General features: G+C 43.4%; 1 protein-coding gene across 9 annotated transcripts in view; it reads right to left on the reverse strand.

Moving 5' to 3' along the window:
• The window catches only part of angel2 (angel homolog 2 (Drosophila)), a 97,478-nt gene that overhangs the window by 65,301 nt on the left and 5,809 nt on the right, over positions 1–26,368 (reverse strand). For 8 of the 9 annotated variants that reach the window (XM_038811354.1, XM_038811306.1, XM_038811296.1 and 5 more), the window contains 2 exons: positions 25,218–25,828; positions 9,915–10,165 (listed from right to left, as the gene is read on the reverse strand). In XM_038811354.1, the coding sequence (XP_038667282.1) occupies positions 9,915–10,165; positions 25,218–25,821 (855 nt within the window). In that variant the 5' untranslated portion in view covers positions 25,822–25,828. The remainder of the gene's footprint in view (positions 1–9,914; positions 10,166–25,217; positions 25,829–26,368) is intronic. The other variant, XM_038811364.1, reaches the window with a different exon arrangement.

Genomic DNA, 26,368 nt, shown 5'->3' on the forward strand with positions numbered 1-26,368 from the left:
CTGTGGAGTGGAAGAAAGTGTAAGACAACTCTGCCAAGCAAGAAATCCCCTCCAAGTTACCAGGAGGAAGTAAGACAACAATTGATTGCTGCACAGGTAGATGGAGTTTATCGCTTCAACATTCATGCTCAATCCCTGTCTGAACTATTGAAAGGAAAAACTGCACATGTAAAAGATCCAATTATGAAAATGCGAACCCAGCACAAGTTGGTTGCTGAAGTTGCAACTCCCAGATCATGCATCATTGAAACCGAAACCGGTAAGTAAATGGGAAAGAACAGAGTCCGTATTCAACCTGTACCTGAGCTGGAACAGCAGAAAAGATCATCAACAATATCAGTAACATTACCAATCAGTGGGACAATATCGATAGCAGCATCAGCAAGTGGTGAAACATCAACAATGTTTACAGAAAGCAACACAACATTAGCACCATCAAGTATGACTCCGACAACACCAGGAGCACAATGCACAATGTCGCCTATGCAGCTTTCCAACTCACTACAGAGAGTGATGAATGCCAAATCTACCAGATGGAGGTACAACATCCTACCACCTCAGCAATACTGTGAATAATACTTTTAGAAAAGAAAACAGGCTATGAAAGATTCTTAAGATGTTCAGTCTATTTATAAAAATCAATCATTTATCTTTTTTAGTTCAGAAAAAAAGTTATTGATTACAGCAGTTATATTAATGTAGAGGAATTATGTACTTTTTTAAAGAATTAGGGATGTTGCTTTGTAAAACTAGTCACTTCCTTCCAGCTGCAGCAAAACATGTTCTTTTTGCAATATCTTTTAAAGCCTTTCTCATGGTGGACCTGAGCTGTCATATTGTCAGGGCCCTTACCAATGAGGCTACAGACTCAGTGCTGGAGAGACATGATGGGCCAGATGGCCTCCTTCTATGCTGTATATTTCTGATTCTATTATGACTCCATATTGTTACATTTGTAAAGAGCCAAGAACTAATCGTTATGTAAACATGTATCCTGGCATAGCACATTCACTATCACATATCGGTCATATGCCGAGTAACAATGTACCAGTCTAGACAATATAGCAGTCACATGAAGAGATGTAAGAAATACACTCGATGAAGCTCCAGAGTTTTGAGTCTCGAGTGCGATTATATCTGATAATGGGAACTAGAAGACATAACAGTAACAGTCAGCACTGTAATGGAAACTGTCAGATACCTTACTGGAGGCTCCATCATGGTCAATGCCACTGTTATTGATGGTGCTGTTGGACAGAATGGTCCATACTTCGAAATGTTTTGAGGCAATTTGGACTTGGATTCCTCCATGCTCAGTAACATTGTACTCAAAGCTCTGCCCATTGTGTGAAGTTGATGCACAGGAGGTTTTCTGCTCCCTCAGTAGAAGAGGATGTTCCCCTTCAGTCCACATCTAGCACCAAAACATCTCTTAGTTCTTCATGTAGCCATATCTCTCCTTACAAAACTATTTCCTCAGGGTTTGCAGGCAGAATGCACCCCCCTCGAAGAACAGCTGGCTGCCTTTAAGTTAAATCATAGACTATTAATAATCAGATCCTCCACAAATGTGCAGCTGATAAATATAGATAGAGCACTAATTGCATGCTTGTGTGTTTAAAATAATCAGGCAGCACAAATATCACATGCTGTCTGTTTCAATTTTAACAGGCACATGCAGTGCCTTCTCCATCCTTTATTGCTCAATTCTGGGGATGAACAGGTTTCCCAGTTGCATGGTTTTTATTAGAGTTGGTAAGTGTTTTTTGGCAGCCTTCATCCGTTGCTACATTTAACATCTTACATCGTCTTTATGGTCTGTGCATCCCTGCATTTTTACCAAAGTCTTTTGCCAGTTTGCTAAGGAGTACCTTACTGCAGCATTGGTAATTGCTTCACCATCTTAAGTTGCAGATAGTTAAATTGGAAGGATGGGGATTACTTTGGCTATTTCCATTGTCCTATAATGAACTCCAATTGGCTTTATTGGTTGGCCAATTGGAGTATGAGCTCCCTCAATGATAGCTCATTGAGGGGGCCCATATAAGCACCTGTGTAGGCTTTGTGAGCCAGTCTTAAGTTGACTGGACTGCTAGCAGCACTGTTTGTAGCCGCTCCTCTAATATCGTTATTGTAAATAAATATTGGTGTGGTGACGGAACTTCTGCCTCCTGTGGATTACTACACCTACATTAATTGACTAAGGAGATTAAATTCAGTTGGGGACAAAATCTTCTAGTTCAATGACATTTGAGATGGTTTGTTCACTCCCACTAGCACCCAAAGAACCATCTTTATAGACTATACCACTCCTACTTTAATACGGCTCCTATCTGCCTCTGCTGCCTCAGCTTGACTGTTGAGTCAGTGATTGATTTATTACTACAGGATGGCTAACAGGTAACACCAAGGACTGGGACTGTTTTCCCCATAGCTCTGAAATTCATAATGGCATTAAACTTTTACGTAACTGCTGAAGATGTCTGTCAGATAAGTCAAATTGGGCTTGAATTGTCAATCTATATTGTAAGTGAGCAAAACTGCCCTTTGGCAGAGCAAAAATTCATTTAATGCTTTAAATAAGTCAACGTAATAGCTTCTTTGGAGAAAGCCCATGAAATCACAAGGATTGGACAAGGAAGATTCCCTTTCTAAATAAATAGAATCATTTTTATGTTCTATTGCAACTTTTCAATCACCTGAGTGGTTGACAAATGGATTTCAAGTACCTGTGACTGGCAAGTTACATCATCAAAAAAAAGGTATTTAAATATATACTCTGGAAGCTGGGTGTGTTAATGCAACACCCTGACCTTTTGAAATCTAGGAACTTTTATTAATCTTGTCCAACTTCTGGGATATTTGTTCCATCTCTTTGTTGAATATGATCTAAGTTGAACAAATTTGTTTCAGCTTCATTCCATTGTGGTTGGTAATGTTTCAATTCACTCAGGAAGTCCAAATTGCTGTGGCAACATGCACTTTTGCATGTTTGTTGGGGTTTGGAGCAATGCATTGTGATGTTAGATGCTCCAATGTCAACTCTTTTGTGTGTGAATATCTCTCAAAATAATTTTGACCTATGTGACTTGATTCCTCTCTATCAGATGATAGTAGATGTGTTCTCAAAGGGGCTCCATTTATTTCAGTCTAATGCCATCTCTTATACCTCTTCCAGTGTTGTACATGAAACTTTTCACAGTAACTTCATTGCAGTGTTAATGTTAGCCTACTTGATACAATAAAGATTATTATTATTATGTATTATATCCTGTCATCTCATTCAATCAGCTAGTCCACTTCAGAGGAGGCAATAAACAGAATGGTTGAGCTTGGAGGGGGTGATTTCTGAAACATGAGGCGTATGCCAGAGGATCATCAACCTGGACATGTCTGAACACCGGTTTCTTAGGATGTTCAGCGTTTCGCAAAAGATCATGGCAAAAATTTTCAACCTACTGGAACATGACCTGCTGCAAAGTGGAGCTGGTGGCCATGCTTTCCCAGTGGCTGTCAAAGTGATGCTGCCCTCAATTTCTTTGTAAGAAGTCTTACAACACCAGGTTAAAGTCCAACAGGTTTGTTTCAAACACGAGCTTTCGGAGCACGGCTCCTTCTTCAGGTGAATGGAAAGGCTTGTTCCAGAAATGTTTATATAGACACAGTCAGAGATGCCCCGGAATGCGAGCACCTGCAGGCAATCAAATCATCAAAGATGCAGAGAGAGAGGTAACTCCAGGTTAAAGAGGTGTGAATTGTCCCAAGCCAGTTCAGTCGGTAGGCCTCTGCAAGTCCAGGCTTGTTGGTGGGGGCCGAATGTAATGCGACATGAATCCCAGATCCCGGTTGAGTCCGCATTCATGCGTGCGGAACTTAGCTATAAGTTTTTGCTCAGCAATTTTGCGTTGTCGCGTCTCCTGAAGGCCTCCTTGTAGAATGCTGACCCGGAGATCAGAGGCTGAATGTCCTTGACTGCTGAAGTGTTCCCCAACTGGAAGGGAACAGTCCTGCCTGTTGATAGTCGCACGATGCGCCTTTATTCGTTGTCGCAGTGTCTGCATGGTCTCGCCAATGTACCACGCTTCGGGACATCCTTTCCTGCAGCGTATGAGGTAGACTACATTGGTCGAGTCGCACGAGTATGCGCCGCGTACCTGGTGGGTGGTGTTTCCACGTGTAATGGTGGTGTCCATGTCGATGATCTGGCATGTCTTGCAGAGATAATCTCTGCAAGACATGCCAGATCATCGACATGGACACCACCATTACACGTGGAAACACCACCCACCAGGTACGCGGCGCATACTCGTGCGACTCGACCAATGTAGTCTACCTCATACGCTGCAGGAAAGGATGTCCCGAAGCGTGGTATATTGGCGAGACCATGCAGACACTGCGACAACGAATAAACGGGCATCGTGCGACTATCAACAGGCAGGACTGTTCCCTTCCAGTTGGGGAACACTTCAGCAGTCAAGGACATTCAGCCTCTGATCTCCGGGTCAGCATTCTACAAGGAGGCCTTCAGGAGACGCGACAACGCAAAATTGCTGAGCAAAAACTTATAGCTAAGTTCCGCACGCATGAATGCGGACTCAACCGGGATCTGGGATTCATGTCGCATTACATTCGGCCCCCACCAACAAGCCTGGACTTGCAGAGGCCTACCGACTGAACTGGCTTGGGACAATTCACACCTCTTTAACCTGGAGTTACCTCTCTCTCTGCATCTTTGATAATTTGATTGCCTGCAGGTGCTCGCATTCCGGGGCATCTCTGACTGTGTCTATATAAACATTTCTGGAACAAGCCTTTCCATTCACCTGAAGAAGGAGCCGTGCTCCGAAAGCTCGTGTTTGAAACAAACCTGTTGGACTTTAACCTGGTGTTGTAAGACTTCTTACTGTGCTCACCCCAGTCCAACGCCGGCATCTCCACATCATCTCAATTTCTTTGACTAAGACTCCTTCCAGGAATCTACAGAAGATATTTACTGGATTCTGCAGTCAGCTGCCCATAAATATGTCACACAGATGACAAGTGCCAAGACGGGAAATTCTGTACACTGCCACTGAAGATGCCAGTCACTTTGGTTTTCATCTCTGACTGGCTTCCCACAGGCACAGGGCATTACCAACTGTAGCAAACAAGGCATTCCAGATCATTCAGAAGTGTTCACAAACCATTAGTGCTTCAAGTCCATCAATGTACAGCTGGTCTGCAATCACAAAACGATGTTTATGAAATAGTCACAGGAGTTGCCATGAAGCATTTGTCCGGTGCCAGTCCACCCAACTTCGCACTTCAAAACACACATAGTGGCTGGGTGTTTGGAGACAGGGACTAATCACTTGAAAACATGGCTGATGGCATTCTTGAGGACGATAAGCAATGAGGTCAAAGAATGCTACAAACAAAACCATATGTCAAGATACACCACTGAACAAACAACTGCCAAATCAGATGCCTTGACAAATCCAGAGGTGTCCTTCAATGTCAGGGTCTCCAGATTGTAGTGTCATATACTTCACACATTGCACAGCAATGAGAATTGAACCTTCAGGAGAAGAAAGTTGCAGAGTGCACAACCCCTTCATAGGAGGATGAAGGTGATACGGCCATTGCACCAAAAGCGGTGCATATTGCTGCCCAGGATTCCCATACGACAAGCTTCAGTTAGGTTGCCTCAGTGCATCCATCTGGAAAATTGGATGTTAAAATCATATTCAGGAGCAGATGCGGCCATCAGGCACAAAGCAGCATACTGGGTCCTGACTGGGATTGAGTCCTGGGAAACAAGAGGTAAGAAATGGCAACAGTTTTAGCAAACTCCCTACATCCATGACCCCTTTCATCATCTTCCCTCTCATGGCTCACATGCACTTCCATAATAGCTATGAGCTGGAGAGTGCTTTGCTGCATTTAAATGAGGTACTCGGGCTTCATTAATCCTATTTAAATTGGCATCCAGAGTCAGGGCCAGTATGCACTTGTTTGATGCTCCATGCAGATGGCCACTCTTTGTTTGAAAGCATCATCACAAAGGCCTGTAACCACAGATCATACCACTCATGCTGGAGATAGATTCCTCCATCTCTTTGCAAGTACGCCAGTACCTCACAAATTCCTTACTGCTGCTTCAAAAATATTCTCTTTAACATCCCTAGGTGTAGCAACTTCATCTAGCTGAACAGAGCTTAGAGTGTCCTGTGGTCTCTTACATAGGCTCTCCATTACTTTTCCCATCTCCATTATCTGCTCTTTGCTCGCCAGCAAAGAGTGAGGCACCAAACCCAACCATCTTCCTTACTATTTTAACGAAGTACAAGTATCTGAACTAGTGTATGGTCTCCACAATAACGGGGATGGTGCATGCTCGGGCATATTCCCTCCTCTGAGAAGGTAACAACGCCTTTCTGAACCACCTCCTGCAGGATGCCTGATGGCTTAGACGTAGAACTGCCAAGATCAGAATGTTTTAAGTGAACATTATGCACATGTTCATGTTTCACTGGTAATCATCATGTCAACAACATAAGCGAGTGTTGTATACCATGTGGGTATCTGATACTTAATTCCATCACCAGCTAGCTGGGTGGCTTTCATCTTTGATGGCCAGTCACACTTAGACCCACTGATCTCCAGCAGCTGCTCCTCTGCAAATGTAAGTATCAAGATTGCTGGAGGACTTTTTCCATTTCTCTGCTTCTTCCTTGTGTTTGGTGCTCTCTGCAAGGACGAACAGAGAGTCATAGAGATAAGAGTGATGGCACTTGTTGAATGGATGTATGGAGAGCATTTGTTGCAGATAGCAATGAGGGACCGGAATGATATTAAAATGAAGATGTGGCAGTGGTGAATGTACAGGTAGGGAGATGAGATGTGTACAGAGGGATAAGTGCACCTGTATGGTGAGTTGGTGTGAGAAGTGATGTGCTGGAGTAGTCAGAGCGAGAGCATTGGTGGGATATATATGGCAGGGTACAGTTGAATGTGCCACTTTACTCACCTTTTCTGGCCTGATTAGGTAATTAACCTGCTTCTGGCACAGACTCCAGAACCATGGCACTACATTCTTGCAGCTCACTTTCTGACTTGTCTTCTTGCTCTTAGTAGCAAGTTGTATCTTCGATTGGCAGCAAGGTCTGTCTCCCTGCAGGCCCTTGGACTGCAACATCAGATCCAGAGGCATCGGTGATGTTAAGCAAAGGCCTGCCATGTTGTGACTCCAGAATGACACTTACTTCCTCTGCTCCCCCACCTCACAAATCCATCAATTGTTATCTCTGCAGCGTCTCTTTAAATAGTTGTTAATCCAACTAATTTTTCACACCTGCTCATGCTAATCGATTGAGAAACCTGGAAATCAAGTGCAAGTTCAATGGCCCCACCGACAGCCGCAGTGCAATCTCTTGCAGGTTCCCTGCGCACATTTGGCTTCATCACAACGTGCCCCCAGCATATTTACCCATATCACACCCAATTCTGGGTGCCAAACTTCAGGATACATGTTAAATCTGAGAGGGTGTAGTATTACTAGATTGGCACCACGGATGAAAGAATTCAATGAAGTGGAGACTAGAAAACGGAGGCTCTGCTACGTCAGAGAGCAGAGAAGTGGAGATTTGATACAGCTGTTTAAAATCAAAGGCTTTGAACACAGGAAATAAGGTGAAAATGTTTCCAGTGGGAGCAGGGTCAATAGCCTGTGGGTACAGTTTTTTAAATGTTTTCCAATTAAGGGGTAATTTTAGTACGGCCAATCCTGCACATCATTGGGTTGTGCGGGTGAGACCCACACAGACGGGAGAAAGTGCAAACTCCACACCGACAGTGATCCGGGGCCGAGATCGAATTGGGGTCCTCGGTGGCGTGAGGCAGCAGTGCCTACCACTGTGCCACCATGCTACAGTCAGTAGGTGCAGGTTTACGGTAACATTGAAAATTGGAATGCAGTCTGAAAGGATGGCGGAAGCAGATTAAATAACAAATTGTGAAAGGAAATTGGATAAATTGAAAAATTTGTGCAGGAAAAAGAACAAAGGAGTGAGGCTAACTGAATAGCTCTTTGAAAGAGTCAGTGCAAATACGGTGGACCAACTGGCTTCCTTTTGTGATGTATCATTCTATGAGTCTAAGTTAGCATACGTGGCTTGTCATAGAATAGAATCCCGACAGTGCAGGAGGCCATTCGACCCAACAAGTTTGCACCAGCCCCTGGAAAGAGCACCCTACTTATGTCCATGCCTCTACCCTATCCCTGTAACCCAGTAACCCTACCTAACCTTTTTGGACACCTAGGGACAATTTAGCCAGTCCAATCTGCACCTAACCTGCACATCTTTGGACTGTGGGAGGAAACTAGAGCACCTGGAGGAAACCCACGCAGACACCGGGAGAAAGTGCAAACTCCACACAACAGTGAGGCAGCAGTGCTAACCACTGTGCTGCCCACTTCCCTATTCTTATATAGTCTTATGAAAAGGATCTAATTTGCTAAGTTTCCAGTTCTAAGAAGAGTGTACGCAAAATACTAATATATCAATTTGTCTTTACAAATGCTAAGATATAAAACATTCTGCTACAATAATTGATTATTTTTGCTTCTTTGTGAAAACAGTGTAGACAAACTAAATTATTAATTTTTACATTTCAGATCCATTTGTTTGTTAGCTCCTCCCATTTTTAATTAGCATGTGTCTTACATTAAAAAAATGTAAAATTCACATTTGATCTATTTATTTAACTTTTCCTATTGCAAGGAGGAAACTGTAGTAACAACATAAGAAATAGGACAGGAGTAGGTGCCATGCTGCCCTCATGGTTGCCCTCATGCTGCCACCCAGGTTGATAGGGTTGTGAAGAAGGCCTATGGTGTGTTGGCCTTTATTGGTAGAGGGATTGAGTTCCGGAGCCATGAGGTCATGTTGCAGTTGTACAAAACTCTAGTACGGCCGCATTTGGAGTATTGCGTACAGTTCTGGTCGCCTCATTATAGGAAGGACGTGGAAGCTTTGGAACGGGTGCAGAGGAGATTTACCAGGATGTTGCCTGGTATGGAGGGAAAATCTTATGAGGAAAGGCTGATGGACTTGAGGTTGTTTTCGTTAGAGAGAAGAAGGTTAAGAGGTGACTTAATAGAGGCATACAAAATGATCAGAGGGTTAGATAGGGTGGACAGCGAGAGCCTTCTCCCGCGGATGGAGGTGGCTAGCATGAGGGGACATAGCCTTAAATTGAGGGGTAATAGATATAGGACAGAGGTCAGAGGTGGGTTTTTTACGCAAAGAGTGGTGAGGCCGTGGAATGCCCTACCTGCAACAGTAGTGAACTCGCCAACATTGAGGGCATTTAAAAGTTTATTGGATAAGCATATGGATGATAAGGGCATAGTGTAGGTTAGATGGCCTTTAGTTTTTTCCATGTCGGTGCAACATCGAGGGCCGAAGGGCCTGTACTGCGCTGTATCGTTCTCTGTTCTATGGCTGATCCCATCTTGGTACTCATTCCACTTTCCTGCCGTGATTACGTCATTAAACTGCTTCCAGCTGTTCTACAACACTAGCATAAGTCACAATTTGATTTGCCTTCTGCTCTTACTCTCTAAAGGAATATTCCAACACCTGGCATTTGGCAGTGATGATCAAAAGCCAAGTCCAACCCTGTGTCCTTACCTGATGGCCACAAATACGTGCCTTTTCTGTGTGGGTGAGTGAACAGAAATAGCAAGAACCCTGGATGATTCTTTTCGAGGCCAGGGATACAAAGGCAAATTCTGTTTCTATCCTTCCCGAAGCCCTAGTAGGGATTAGCTTTAAGAATTTCCAGGTTTGTACGGTACATCACCATGAAATGCATTTATGCATTAAATCTTTGGGAAGATGTACAGGTATGCGCTTAATTGAACTACTTACATCTGCATCCAACTGTTTCAGTTCCTTAAGGATGTTGGGAAATCGGAATCCCCACTGCAACAAGGGCTGACTGCAATGTTTGTACAAGTAACCATTGTCCTCCAACAAATCCTGTGCCAGAATATTGTACGACATCACAGAAAAATCAAAAGCTTCCTTCTGTTTTCCATTTGAAGTTTCTTTTGATTCACTAGTATCTTGGTTGCTCTTGTACAATGAAGTTAAATCCTCCCATTTTCTATGTACTGCCCCTAATGGAAAGAGATTACAAATGAGAAAAACTAAATTGCAGTGTTCTACACCATAATTACACAACAATGTTATGTGCTTTTTTTTCATAGAGATCCTTATTTTCACTTACTGTCTTAAAGGCCATAGTTGAGAATGCACCAATTTGTTGCAGCAGAGAATTGGTTAAGGTACATCACGTGTGATTTCAGGTATATTGCAATGGGTAAATGGAAGCCAAGAATGTTCCACTTCCCACAGAAAGGGAGAAGGAGAACATGCAACTGCCTTGGACTAGTTACATATACCTCTTAAAATAAGCAGTTATAGAATGTTATAGAATATAGAAGGGGCTGGTTTAGCTAGGGGCTGGTTTAGCTCACAAGGCTAAATCACTGGCTTTTAAAGCAGACCAAGCAGGCCAGCAGCACGGTTTGATTCCCGTACCAGCCTCCCCGGACAGGCGCCGGAATGTGGCGACTAGGGGCTTTTCACAGTAACTTCATTGAAGCCTACTCGTGACAATAAGCGATTTTCATTTCATTCATGTCCCAATTAGTGTCTGGGGACAGATCGCCTCTTGGATGAAGGCGGCAATTGTTGCAGGAGAACAAATGGGAGGGAACATTTTGTAAATATGAAAAAACTAGTAAACTAGTTAAACTAGTTAACCTCATTAATATTCCAACCCCTGGAGATTTATTTTGGATAAACTGCAGCAACTTAAATAAGTAGCTTGCCAGAACAGTAAATTTACTATAGTACTTGCACATAAGTTGTAGGTTATATTTATTTATATAGCATCTTTAACAGCATAAAAATTTCTGAGGCACTTCACAGGAGCATTATGAAACAAAATGCGTGCTGAGCAACATAAGCTGGTATTAGATCAGGTGACTGAAAGCTTGTCAAAGCAGAAGGATGTAAAGACTGTCTTAAAGGAGAAACACAAGGTAAGTGGCAGGTGTAGGGAGGGAATCCAAATGCTCAATTCCAAAGGGCTATGGAAACTGAAGGCACAGCCACAAATAGTGGCGAGATTAAATTCTGGGATGCTCAACAGGCTAAAATTAGATAAACACAGATATCATAGAGGGCTTTGGGACTGAAAATTACAGAGAAAGGGAGAAGGGAGGCCATGGAAATGTTTGAAAATAAGAAATTAGAATTTTTAAAAGCGCACCATTGCTTAACCAAGGGCCAATGTAGGTCAGAGAGCACACGGGTGATAGGTGAATGACACTTGGTGTGAGTTAGGATACAGGCAGAATAACCTGTTTATGGAGGATAGAATGTGGGAGACCAGCCTAGTGTACATTGTCCAAAGTGATGAAGGAGGGTTTCAGCAACAGATGAGCTGAGGCAATGATAAAATCGGACAATGCCACAGGGTTGGAAATAGGGTCGGGAAGTTCATCTTAGGGTCAAATATGACATCAAGATTATGACTGGTTTAATCTCTTGACTGTTGCCAAGGAGCGGAATGGCGTTGGAATCTAACAAACAAGTTTGAAGTGGGGCTGAAGACAATGGTTTCAGTCTACTTGATATTTAAATGGAGCACATTTCTGCTCATGCAGTGCCGGGAGTCTGATTAAGCTGTCTGATAATTTGGAAACGATGGAGAAATCAAGTACCTTGATAGGCAAGGTTAAAATATCATACATATTGCTGATATGTAAAGATGTAAAACTCGGATAGCTCTTTAATACTACTTAATCACATTAGAAAATTTTAGATAGTAATAATTGTTTTGAAAATAATGAGGCCAGCTGGAGAAACAAATGTCTGCCCACTTGACATACCGTAGTTATCAGATGGTCTCATTATGAATAACTGCCTGGGCTCCAAGACTCACAAATGAAATCCGCTCAGCAGGGTTCTATTCACATAGGTTGAAGGAGAGTGTTACCGCTGGTATTTCTTTAATGTGGCTATTCAATGTCTGTATATGGACAAGATTAGGTGGTGTGAAATGAAGTTGTCTGTCTGATTGAATTTTTAAAAATTTCATTCATGGGATGTAGGGGGCTAGGCCAGTGTTCATTGCACATCTCTAATTGCCCTCGAGAAAGTGATGGTGAGCTGCCTTCTGGAGCCACTGCAGTCCATATGGTGTAGGTACACCCACAGTACCGTTAAAGGAGAGTTCCAGGATTTGGATCCTCCAAAGATGAAGAAACAGCAATATATTTCCAAGTGAGGATGGAAGTGGCTCGGAGGGGAACTTGAAGGTGACATTCCCACATGTCGGCTTCCCTTGTCCTTCCAGGTGGTAGAAGTCTCAGGTTTGGAAAGTTCTGACTAAAGGGCCGTGTGAGTTACTGCAGTAGGTGGTAGACACCACTGCTAATTGTGAGTCCATGATGGAGGGAGTGAATGTTTGGATGTGATGCCAATCAAGTGGGCTGCTTGGATGGTGTCGGGCTTCTTGAGTATTGTTGGAGTTGCAACAACCCAGGCAAGTGTAGAGTATTCTATTACGCTCCTGACGTGGTGCCTTGTAGAATGTGTACAGGCTTGGGAGTCAGATAAGTTGCTTGTCACAGGATTCCTATCCTATCCCTTGATCTACTCTCGTAACCACAGTATTTATATAGCTGGTCCAGTTCTGTTTATGGGAGTATATATTTGTAAGAGCTGCAGTCTCTTACAGATGCGGGCTAGGTTGTTTCCACATGCGGGTGACAGCAGAACTAGGGGACATAGCCTCAAAATAAGGGGAAGTAGATTTAGGACTGAGTTTAGGAGGAACTTCTTCACCCAAAGGGTTGTGAATCTATGGAATTCCTTGCCCAGTGAAGCAATTGAGGCTCCTTCATTACATGTTTTTAAGGTAAAGATAGATAGTTTTTTGAAGAATAAAGGGATTAAGGGTTATGGTGTTCGGGCCGGAAAGTGGAGCTGAGTCCACAAAAGATCAGCCATGATCTCATTGAATGGCGGAGCAGGCTCGAGGGGCCAGATGGCCTACTCCTGCTCCTATTTCTTATGTTCTTATGAAACAAGATTTTCTGGGTGTTTTCTTCATGAGTATTTCAAAAACATGCCATTGTTGTTTTATGGTTCATTGGATCTGTACAAAGTGTGTGTATACTGGGTGAATTGGCATGAGATGCAGGGAGATCATGGAACGGCCATAGGGATAATGGAAGACGTATTACTGGAGCATTGAACACATGAGGGTATGTGGGTAAGACTTTTAAAACTTACCTGTCAAAACGCGGCTGAATCCAGACCACAGTTCACGACTCCTCTGAGGAGCCGTCAACCACAAGTTCTCCAGAGGTTGACCGGGCTCCATGAAAATATTTGGTGGTGGTATATGATGCCACCCCAAAATGAAATCAGCCACATTGAGAGTGCAGGATGCAGATTCACTACCCACACACTTACCCCATGCTGGTGAAAATTGCCAGGAGCGGGAATCCTGTAATCGGGTCCAGTCTACCATTTTAAAGGGTACTGGAGTTGGTCTGACTCAGAGAAAGTACAGACCCTCACTTTATGAAACCCAAACTCCAGGGGCGCGATTCTCCCAAAACGGGAGAAATCGTAAAGCTGCCGTAAAACCCGGGCGGGTTTTACGGCAGCGCGCCCCTTCCCGACCGGGGACCGATTCTGGTCCCCGGTCGGGGCTAGCAGCCCGACGCCGTAGGCTCCGGCAAGACGGGCTTAACGAAAATCGTTAAGCCCGCTTGCCGGAGTTAGCGCCGGCTGACGCGTCATATGACGTCAGCCGCGCATGCGCAGTTTGGAAGACTCCAACCCGCGCATGCGCGGGTGACGTCATCGCGTTTTTGCGCGAAACCCGCGCATGCGCGGGCCGGGTTGCCCCTCAGCCGCCCCGCGAATGGATACTGCGGGGCGGCAGAAGGACAAGTAGTGCGCGGGCATCGGGCCCGCTGCCCGCGATCGGTGCCCACCGATCGCGGGCCCATGGTGCCATGGTTATTAATAGCGAGTTTGTGACGCCGGTTTTACGAACGGCAAGACCAGGTGTTTGCCGTTCGTAAAAACGGCGGAAAGGGCTGGGACTTCGGCCCATCTAACAGCTGAGAATCGCTGCCGGCCGTAAAAAAACGGCGGCAGCGATTCGGGTCGGGACTTCGGCGGGGGGGGGGGGGGGGGAGAATAGCGGGAGGGCGGCAAAAATGTCGGGAAGGCCCTCCCGCTATTCTCCCACCCGTCGCGGGGGGCGGAGAATTTCGCCCCAGATGCTTTCCCATCTTTACATCCATCAAATTCTTCATCCATTTGATTCCAATGTTTAGAGTTATAGATGTTTACAGCATGAAAACAGGCCCAATGGCCCAGCTGGTCCATGTCGCCCATAATTTATTAATTCCAGGCGGCAAGGTGACAGTGGTTAGCACTGCTGCCTCACGGGCTGAGGTTTGATCTCAGCCACGGGTCACTGTCCAGGTGGAGTTGCACATTCTCCCCGTGTCTGTGTGGGTCTCACTCCCACAACCTAAAGATATGCAAGGCTGGTTTATCACAGTGGGCTAAACAGCTGGCTTGTAATGCAGAACAAGGCAGCACCGCAGGTTCAATTCCCCTACGGGCCTCCCGAACAGGCGCCGGAATGTGGCGACCAGGGGCTTTTCACGGTTACTTCATTGAAGCCTACTTGTGACAATAGCGATTATTATTATCTGTAAAAGTTGATAAGAGTTAATGTGGACATGCCGAATTTCCTTAGTTTCCTGAAGAGTAGTTGTACTTTCTTGGGCCAGCACGGTAGCACAGTGGTTAGCACATTTGCTTCACAGCTCCAGGGTCCCAGGTTCGATTCCCCGCTTCGTCACTGTCTGTGCGGAGTCTGCACGTTCTCCCCGTGTCTGCGTGGGTTTCCTCTGGGTGCTCCGGTTTCCTCCCACAGTCCAAAGATGTGCACGTTAGGTGGACTGGCCAACATAAATTGCCCTTAGTGTCCAAAAAAGGTTAGGTGGGGTTACTGGGTTATGGGGATAGGGTGCAGGTGTGGACTTAAGTAGGTTGCTCTTTCCAAGAGCCGGTGCAGACTCGATGGGCCAAATGGCCTCCTTCTGCACTGTAAATTCTATGGGACAGCACAATAGCATAGTGGTTAGCACAAATGCTTCATAGCTCCAGGGTCCCAGGTTCGATTCCCGGCTTGGGTCACTGTCTGTGTGGAGTCTGCACGTTCTCCCCGTGTGTGCGTGGATTTCCTCCGGGTGCTCCGGTTTCCTCCCACAGTCCAAAGATGTGCAGGTTAGGTAGATTGGCCATGCTAAATTGCCCTAAGTGTCCAAAATTGCCCTTAGTATTGGGTGGGGTTGCTGGGTTATGGGGATGGGGTGGAGATGTGGGCCTGGGTGGGGTGCTCTTTCCAAGAGCCAGTGAAGACTTGATGGGCCGAATGGCCTCCTTCTGTACTGTAAATTCTATGATTAAATATGCAGGGTAGGTGGATTGGCCACACTAAATTGCGCCTTAATTGGGAAAAAAAGAATTGGGTACCGTCAATTTTTTTTTAAAAGAAAAAATAATTTTTTAACTCCGGATGCTTCACATCTTTACACCCATCACATTCTTCATCCACTGGCTTCCAATGTTTAATGTATTATGTCCTGTCCCTGTCATGTTCTGTAGAATGATGAACTACAAAACATGTAGATTAAAATAATTTATCAAAAGAACAAGCTGCCTGCTAAGATAACTAAGATAAATAAACTAACAACTAACACTAAACAACTCTTGTGGAACTACTGCAAATATGTCTATCTCTCAGCAGGGTCAACTCCCAAATCACATGGTGACGTGATGGGTTTACAATGCCACCTAGTGGTCAGGGGTCGTACACAATATTATGTACAAACTTACATTATGCATATCATCACATCCCCTTTCCTTTGTAAAAGAAAATTATTTAAAAACATTAAATTACTTTTTTACATTTCAACATGACATGCATAACTATATACATGTTCAGATATCTGTTGTTTTACAGTCTGTTACAAAGTTCAGTCTTTCTGGCTTGCACCTTATTCTTGTGGATCATCTTAATGTTTACTGAACTGACACAGGCTCTTCATGCTCTTGAATATTTGATGTTTGATTTTGATGTTGTTCATGTGTTGATGTATCATCCTCTTGTTGTGTTGATTCCATGTTTTCTTGAGATGTTTTAGGATTGTTGTAATCTTGCTCTGATGGCTGCATCACAAATGGTTGCCGTACTTTGAGAAAAGCTCTTTGATTCCGTCTCAAAACACCACCTTCATCCGTCATAACTATATGCGGGTTTGGACATGCTGGTTGCAATACCTTTGCCTGTTTAGACCATCCATTACCTTTATAGTTTCTACTCTCACCGTATTCTCCAGCTCTAGAAGTTGAAGCCTCTTGGCAGGCTTATAATAGAACCCCTTCTGCCTCTTTTTCTGAGAGATCAATTGTCTCGCTACCGAGTAGTTCACGGGCTCAGTAGGAAAACGAGGTAGATTTGTGCGTAGTTGCCTATTCATTAACACTTGAGCAGGCGAGAGGCCATTTACTAGCTGTGCCGACCGATAGTTGAGGAGTGCAAGATATGTATCCTCACGACTGTCGAGTGCTTTCTTTAAGAGTTGTTTGACAATAAGCACTCCCTTTTCAGCCTTGCCATTCAATTGAGGGTAATGTGGGCTGGAAGTTACATGCTCTAAATCATGTTGCCGTGCAAATTCCGTCCATTCATAACAGTCAAAGCAAGGACCATTATCGCTCATGACCACATCTGGAATGCCATGTGGCACAAAGATTTCTTTGCCATTTTAAAAAATCACACATCTTGCCGTTGAACTCGACAACTGCACTATCTCTTGGTAGTTCGATAAATAGTCTATGACCAGAAGGTTCTCCTTTCCATTGAAATGGAAACGGTCCATGCCAACCTACTGCCACAGTGTAGTAAGTGTCTTGCCTATCTGCATAGATTCCTTGCTCTGCTAGCGTGAAATATTTGGCATGTTTCATAGTTCTCCACCATCTGCTCAATGTCCCGGTTGATCCCAGACCAATAGACTGCCTCCCTGGTTCTCTTGAACTTTTCTATCCTCAAGTGCCCTTCATGCAAATTGACGAGGATCGCTGATCACTTTCTGTGGAATCATGAGCCGCTGATTTTGCCACAGAAATCCATGAACGTCACTTAATTCTGCTCGAATGTTATAGAAACTCGAGCATGATCCTTTGGGCCATTCCTCATGGATGTGTTTTATCACTTTCTGCAACACTGATCCTTCTTAGTTTCTTCTCTAATGACTTTGACTTGTTGTCAGAGTCTCTGTCACCATGTTTACATGCACCTGTACATCCTCATCCAACTGGAATGGTTCCTCAGTAGCTCTGGAAAGCGTGTCAGCCACGATAAGATGTTGACCCAGCGTATACACCAATTCAAAATCGTACCGATGCAACTTAAGAAACAATTATTTCAGTCTTGGCGAAATCTCACTAAGATTTTTTTTTATGATGGTGACCAGTGGCCAGTTATCAATCTCGACAATGAAGGTTGGAAGCCCATACACACAATCATGGAACTGCATTAGTCCACTAATAAGCCCAAGGCACTCTTTTTCAATTTGTGCGTATCGCTGGTCAGTGCCGGACATCATCCTGGATGTATACGCCACTGGTAGCTAGTCTCCTTCCAGATCCTGCTGGAGCAGGAATGTCCCCAAACCATCCTGTGATGCATCAGTTGAGATTTTTGTGCTCCTGGTTGGGTCAAAAAACGTGAGCACTGGCGCAGTGGTAAGTGAAACCTGCAGCGCCTGCCACTCCTGTTTGTGCTTGCTGGATCACTGGAATGCTACATTCTTCTTTATGGTCTTTCTCAGATGTGCTGTTTTGGCTGCCAAGTTGGGGATGAGCTTGCCCACAAAATTTATCATGCCTAGCATTCTTAAAATGCCTTTTTTATCCATAGGGTATATCTTGTCTTGATCGGGCTGAACCCCTTGTGCGGACAGCTTGTCTCCCAGGAAGGTGATACTATATACCCCGGGACATTTTGTCATGTTTAATTTCTGATCGTTTTGTTCTGATACCCTTTAGGACCCTTAGCAGACGCTCATCATGTTCTTCTCGAGTCGACCCCCAAATAATGTCATCCACATACACACGGACCCCCGAGATTACTTCAATTACTTCAAATATCCCTTTAGTCGAGATGATGCCAAATGGCATTCGTAAAAAACAATACCTTCCGAAGGATGTGTTGAATGTGCACATTTTGTGCTTTCTTTATCTAGTTTCAATTGCCAGAAGCTTTGTGACGCGGCCAATTTGCTGAAACAGGTTGATCCTGCCATTTCACACGTTATCTCTTCCCTTTACGGTATAGGGTAGTGTTCCCTTTTAATATTGAGATTCATATCCTTCGGATCCATGTAGATTCTTAGGTCCTCATTACGCTTCTTCATTAGACCATGAAATTAACTCAGTCGGCACATGTCACGGCGCATGAATCACGGGCTTTGCATCTGCCTTCAACTGAATCTTGTACATGTGTGACAACGTACCAAAACCTTGGACAATTTCAAGGCAATAATTCAATATGGAGTCTCCTGAGGGATGAGAGCCTGTCGCAGCATTGTCTGCACTATAGATTCATCGGACGAGTTGCAGCTCCTCACACGCCTCAACTCCAAGGACTCGTGGTCCGCCACCACCACAGAAAATTTCAGCCTGTACGTTTTGGTTTTGACTTTGCCATCAAGCTCACATGCTCCTAACAACGAGATTTTGTTACCATTATAATCTCTTAATAGTACCGATAACTATTTTTGGCTGAATGTGAAGCTTTTTTTTTACATCAGACAGGTTGATGAGGGTGACCCTCGCATCTCAAGCTTGACTTTCATTGCTGTGCCATTTATTTTTTATGGCACTGTCCATTTATCTATCATCAAGGAAGAAATAGCGAGGCATCTGGATAGAAATTGTCCCATTGGGCAGACGCAGCATGGGTTCATAAAGGGCAGGTCGTGCCTAACTAATTTAGTGGAATTTTTTGAGGACATTACCAGTGCAGTAGATAACGGGGAGCCAATGGATGTGGTATATCTGGATTTCCAGAAAGCCTTTGACAAGGTGCCACACAAAAGGTTGCTGCATAAGATAAAGATGCATGGCATTAAGGGTAAAGTAGTAGCATGGATAGAGGATTGGTTAATTAATAGAAAGCAAAGAGTGGGGATTAAAGAGTGTTTCTCTGGTTGGCAATCAGTAGCTAGTGGTGTCCCTCAGGGATCCGTGTTGGGCCCACAATTGACATAGATGATTTGGAGTTGGGGACCAAGGGCAATGTGTCCAAGTTTGCAGATGACACTAGGATGAGTGGTAAAGCGAAAAGTGCAGAGGATACTGGAAGTCTGCAGAGGGATTTGGATAGGTTAAGTGAATGGGCTAGGGTCTGGCAGATGGAATACAATGTTGACAAATGTGAGGTTATCCATTTTGGTAGGAATAACAGCAAACGGGATTATTATTTAAACGATAAAATATTAAAGCATGCCGCTGTGCAGAGAGACCTGGGTGTGCTAGTGCATGAGTCACAGAAAGTTGGTTTACAGGTGCAACAGGTGATTAAGGCGGCAAATGGAATTTTGTCCTTCATTGCTAGAGGGATGGAGTTTAAGACTAGGGAGGTTATGTTGCAATTGTATACGGTGTTAGTGAGGCCACACCTGGAGTATTGTGTTCAGTTTTGGTCTCCTTACTTGAGAAAGGACATACTGGCACTGGAGGGTGTGCAGAGGAGATTCACTAGGTTAATCCCAGAGCTGAAGGGGTTGGATTATGAGGAGAGGTTGAGTAGACGGGGACTGTACTCGTTGGAATTTAGAAGGATGAGGGGGGGAATCTTATAGAAACATTTAAAATTATGAAGGAAATAGATAGGATAGATGCGGGCAGGTTGTTTCACTGGCGGGTGAAAGCAGAACTAGGGGACATAGCCTCAAAATAAGGGGAAGTAAATTTAGGACTGAGTTTAGAAGGAACTTCTTCACCCAAAGGGTTGTGAATCTATGGAATTCCTTGCCCAGTGAAGCAGTTGAGGCTCCTTCATTAAATGTTTTTAAGGTAAAGATAGATAGTTTTTTGAAGAATAAAGAGATTAAGGGTTATGGTGTTCAGGCCAGAAAGTGGAGCTGAGTCCACAAAAGATCAGCCATGATCTCATTGAATGGCGGAGCAGGCTCGAGGGACCAGATGGCCTACTCCTGCTCCTAGTTCTTATGTTCAATTCACTCTTGCTGCGGATTGGTACAAATATACTTCTGTTTGATATACCTCGAGTCTCCTTATCTTCGCCGGAGATCACGTCTACAAAGAATGTGTTCTCCAGACACACCTCATCAATGGCAATGATACTCTCTGTTTATTCAGGCCATTTTCTCATATAATATTGGGCTGCCAAAAATTATTCCTGCCATTACAGATGGCACATGTTTTTCCATAAACAGGGCATTGCTGTGGCATTCAACGTGTGAGCTGCTTTGCAGCAAGATCACTAGCATGACATTCAAGTTGTAAATCTGTTTCCCGTAGTAGCCGCTCTCACACTTTATGACTGGAGATTCCAAAAAACTATCTGGTCTCGTATCATTAACGACTGGAGTGTGAAGTTGCACGACTGCGCTTTCAATCCCTAGACAGTGAGGAAGCTATCGAATGCCTCTCCCACGTTCTGGGTGTGCATATAGAATTTATAGCGGTCAAAGATTTTATTTTTTCTGGGGGAGCAATGCTGGTTGAATAGTTTGAGCACTTGGAGCTTTTGCAATCAGTCTCATTTTCAAATGTAAAAGTATTAAACACCTCAATTGCTTGGGAACCTGCTACAGTGAGCATAAACGCAATATGCCTCCCATCGGGCTTGCTTACAGACCAAGGACTGTAACATACAGTTTAAACTGCTGCTTAAACACACTCCAATTCTCATCTACAATACCGGTAAACCGAAGCTGTTGAGGTGCCTTGATACCTTCTATTACAGGCTTCGAAGTTTTACCGCGTTGAGCACAAGATGCCAGTAGCTTGCAAGGTTAGTCACAAATATTTGTTTCCTTTTTTATCCTGCAGAGTTATCTACTGTGGTTTGAATTTTCTTGTACAGAATCTTTTGAGTTCTGGTTAAATCATCACTCCTGGTACCGTGCCATGTTTTGTAGACTGGCCAAAGTGAATGATGAACTACAGAACATGTAGTTTAAAATAATTTATTAAAGAACAAACTGTGTGGTAAGATAACTAGGATAAGTAAACTAACAAACAAATAAGACTAAACATCTCTTGTGGAACTATTGAAAATATGTCTATCTCCCAGCACAACCAACTCCCAGCTCCCTGACGCGATGGGTTTACAATGCCACCTAGTGGTCGGAGGTCATGCATATTATGTACAAACTTACGTTATGCATTTAATCACCCCCCCTACTCTGTGGAACTTACGACAACACTCTGCCTAAATCTACTTTTCAATCATAGGTCCTAAATGTCTCTGCCTCACTTGGTGTTAATTTCCAATGATGATAATAACAATAATCTTTATTGTCACAAGTAGGCTTACATGCACATTACAATGAAGTTACTGTGAAAAGCCCCTAGTCGCCACATTCCGGCGCCTGTTCGGTACACTGAGAGAGAATTCCGAATATCCAAATGACCTAACAGCACGTCTTTCGGGACTTGTGAGAGGGAGCCGGAGCACCTGGAGGAAACCCACAGACACAGGGAGAATGTGCAGACTCCGCACAGACAGTGACCCAAGCCAGGTATCGAACTGGGATCCTGGCGCTGTGAAGTAACAGTGCTAACCACTGTGCTACCGTGTATCTGTTAACTATATTGGAAATTTTAGTTAAAAACTAACACCAAGTCTCACTATCATCCTTTCTGGGCATTTGTAGCACATGTAAAGCCATTCTACAAAATTTCTAACCAGGCATAACATGCAACATTTTAGAGATTTCTTATATGTACCTCCCTCAAGGGCACATCTATAGATGTAAGAACTGCTAAGAAACCCAAGGCTATTCAAGATACAGCTGGTAGAATGCACCCGTGTTTGCCAGTGATCTTCACATCACAGGTAAACATTCCAGGTCCTGAGCCAATATTGAAAGTTTATTTTCATTTCATTAACCATGAGATGCATCAATAGAAATCAAAAAATGTGGGTTGCGGCATATAGAACATAGAACAGTACAGCACAGAACAGGCCCTCGATGTTGTGCCGAACAATGATCACCCTACTCAAACCCACGTATCCACCCTATACCCGTAACCCAACAACCCCCCCCTTAACCTTACTTTTTTTTTAGGACACTACGGGCAATTTAGCATGGCCAATCCACCTAACTCGCACATCTTTGGACTGTGGGAGGAAACCGGAGCACCCGGAGGAAACCCACGCACACACGGGGAGGACGTGCAGACTCCGCACAGACAGTGACCCAGCCGGGAATCGAACCTGGGACCCTGGAGCTGTGAAGCATTTATGCTAACCACCATGCTACCGTGCTGCCCCTATGCTCACAAGACTCTCATATCATGTTACCAAATGTTTATTAAGCCAAAGCTGAATAATTTTTGACATTTGCCATATTGAGCCACGCCCTTTTCTATAAATATTTCTTGTCACTATATTGAAATGCACTAATTCAAAATTAGATGATGTCATGGAAGTGTGCCTTTAAGAAAGGTATCTGTCTCATCACATGACTTCAGTGATGTTATTGTGCCTTGGGTAATTGTCTGTGTGGAGTTTGCATGTTCTCCCCATAACTGTGTGGGTTTCTTCTGGGTGCTCCGGTTTCCTCCCACTGTCCAAAGATGTGCAGGTTAGGTGTATTGGCCATGATAAATTTCCCCTTCGTGTCCAAAGATGTGCAAGTTAGGTGGGTTTACAGGGTTATGGGAATAGGATCTCGATAGGGAGCTCCTTCAGAGGGTCAGTGCAGACTTGATTGGCCGAATGGCCTCCTTCTGCGCCGCAATAATTGTATGGTTCTATGACACAATTGACCACCATATTCTCCAATGCTTCTCTATCATTCAGCTGGGTAGAATTGTCCTTGCTTGATTGTATTCTCGTCTCTTGAACTGTACCCAGAGAATCATTTCTTATCTCATTTCAGGACCATTATGTCTGTAGTCCCTCAAGGATCTAATGCTGGTCCCTTCTACTACTCATCTACATCTACATCTACTCATCTAATTGGCCATATAAATCAAATACATATCAGGCTCCACAGGTACTGATGACAACCAGCTCTACTTTACCACCCTCCACTCTCTTTTATTTGTTGCACTGCTTATCTAACATCCAAATTGGATGAGCAGAAATTCCCTCCAATTAAATATTGGAAAACTTGGGAGTCACTGTCTTTGGTCCCCATCTCAAATTTAACTGCTATTTTCATTCCTGGCAACTGTTTAAAGCTGAGCCAGGTGGTTCATAATCTTGGTATCATGTTTGACCCAGAGATAATCTTTAAAATATATCTGTACTCCATCGCTATGAATGCCTATTTCCACCTACAAAACACTGCACATCTCCGACCCTGCCTTGAAACTTATATCTTTAAAGCTTTTAATTATCTGTCCTGATGTCGCCTTCCGTGGGCTCAGGGGCAAAGCAATTCTACAGACATTTCTCTTCGTAAAACATCCCAAATGTGCAACATGAAAAAGGCACTATATAAATACAAGTGTTGTTGATTGAGATTTAATGATCCATTTTTTTTAAATTCTTACTATTCATTTTTGTCTCATTTTCTTGTCTCTATCCAATATTTCTTTCCTTTATTATTTTTGTGGTTGATTTAATATTAAATTCACTACTATACTGTATACTGACTGGTCAGTCTTCACACTGAATATTTCTCAATTCTTCAGTCTGATTGGTTAAGGAGACATTGTTGGTTTCCTTTTTCACTCGGGTCCCTAATACCCTGTTTTCCTCACTGTAACATTATCAGCTTGCACTTTCAGCAACTTAATGGGCCAAAAAAGGTTGCAAAGACAAGTCTAACCAAGTAACATCAGATGCCCTGTTACAACAGAGTAATCTGGCCCATTTGTCCACCTGGCATAAAACTTTAAATGGGGGGAAAGGCTTGGATGATGTACTATTGATTTAAAACTGGATTTAAAATAGGGCATGTGGTCCCAAAGGTACTTGTGGAAGTTACAAGGCTTCCTCAAAAAAGGACAAAAACACTAAAATCAACATTTAGAAATACAACTCGAATGCATAAAATAGCTTTGACAAAGAGTCATCCAGATTCGAAACGTTTGCTCCCTTTTCTCTCCACAGATACTGTGAGATCTGCTGAGATTGTCCAGTATTTTGTTTTTGTTGCATGAAACAAAACTCAACTCCTTTGAAAGTGTTAGCCTTCCACACGGTGTTTGTCTAACAAATGTATGAAGTAGTTAAGCAGGTATCTTGAATATAGTCAAATCCAGTAGAATACTGTCAAATTCAGTAAAGTTTAAGTTTCTGGAAGCTGTTTCTCCGCCCCACCTATATCTCATTTCAATCTAATGTTTAGTCACCTTTATCTAAACTCAGCATAGGCTGTGAAAAAAAATCATGATGGGATACATTTCAGAATAATTTCTGTATTTGCTCCCTGTTCTAATGTTTCCTTCTTGAATAAAATAAGTTTTTTATTTACAACTATGCAATTACAGGCTGGCAGAGCTGAGGGGGGAGGGGTTGGTGGAGGAGGGAGAGGTCAAATGAATTTAAGAGTTTTGCAACAAATTTAAATAAAAACCTTGCCAAAGTCTCAATAGCTTATAAGTATGCTTTGTAAGAGAACTTCCTAATTTTGATTGCAGGATGGAACACCATTCTAATTTTATTTCTCAGTTGTTCTTGAGAGAAAGCAATCCTCTTGTGAGCACAAACAAATTTCAGAAAGGAATTGTCATTATGACCAGAGTTGTCATTATATTTACAGATGGTATTATAAGTCATTACTTTCTTCATTGTAAGGTATTTTACATTCAAACAGGTTAATCAGATTAACTATTAACCAGCCTTACCTTTTATAAATGAAGTTTCTTGATCTTCTTTGGAGACACAAGAATTTCCCATTTCATTGCCAGGAAAAGTAATATTACCAGAATTATAAAGTGTTGCATGATTTGTGTTATCAGATTCTGAAGGGCTCCCTCCTTTCTGATCTGCTGGATCATGCTTTCTTCGTTTAGCTTGAGGTATACTGTCATTTGGCTCCATAGAGCAGGATGATTGATTTATTGAATAAGAAGGAAACCCTTGGTGTGAAGATCTGCCTCTTGTCCATGAACCACTACAAAAGTTCAATGGTGGTCTCCAGTTGAAAAGAGGTTGCCAGTGGAAAGGGGGTTGCCAGGGGAAAGGAGGTTGCCAGGGGAAAGGGGGCCGCCAGGGGAAAGGGGGTCGCCAGGAAAAAGGAGGGTGCCAGGGTAAAGGGGGTCGCCAGTGGAAAGGGGGTCGCCAATGGAAAGGAACAGGATTCCCAAAACCACGTACATTCAATGTCTCAGGAGTGAAACTGGTTGACCACTGAGGACAGGAAAGGCTTGAGGTCCTATGGAACCATTCCCGGACATCTGGGCGGACTATGCAGCTCCTGCCAAAGTTCTGCAGATGATGAGTAAGCATGTGGTGGCTAGAAAACACAAACACAATTTATATACTTAAGCATATCTGTTCATTTAAAAAAAATTTTAGAATTTATGTCTAGGTGCAATACAACAAATATACAAAAATGAGGTTCAAAGCAACAATGGTTAAAATTCACATGGCAAATAAAAGTTGTAACAAACTAAACCAAAGTGAACGGGTAAATAATGTAATTTTTAAAATGACTGTTAAGAATTTGGGAAATTAACACGGTTAACAGTGAACTTGGGATGAAAACAAAATGACAGACAAGTATCAAGACTATCAGGCATCTCGAGGAATAATGATCGGTGATTTGGCCAGTAACAAGATTAGCAGGTGCACTGAGGTGTGAATGGCCATATCAGAAACATTGTTTACCAGAGATCAATGGGGCTACACAAATGATGACTTGTAAAGACAAGGGATTTGAGAGATGTAGACAACTGAATCCACAGGGTGAGATATCAAAAAGACTGAACAGTATACCTGCTAATACTGTCACTGTGGAAGGAGATTAGTTCTCCTTACAACAGTCAGACAGGTC

This window comes from Scyliorhinus canicula, chromosome 1 (assembly GCF_902713615.1).
Source record: "Scyliorhinus canicula chromosome 1, sScyCan1.1, whole genome shotgun sequence".
In the NCBI taxonomy this organism is placed as follows: Eukaryota; Metazoa; Chordata; class Chondrichthyes; order Carcharhiniformes; family Scyliorhinidae; genus Scyliorhinus; species Scyliorhinus canicula.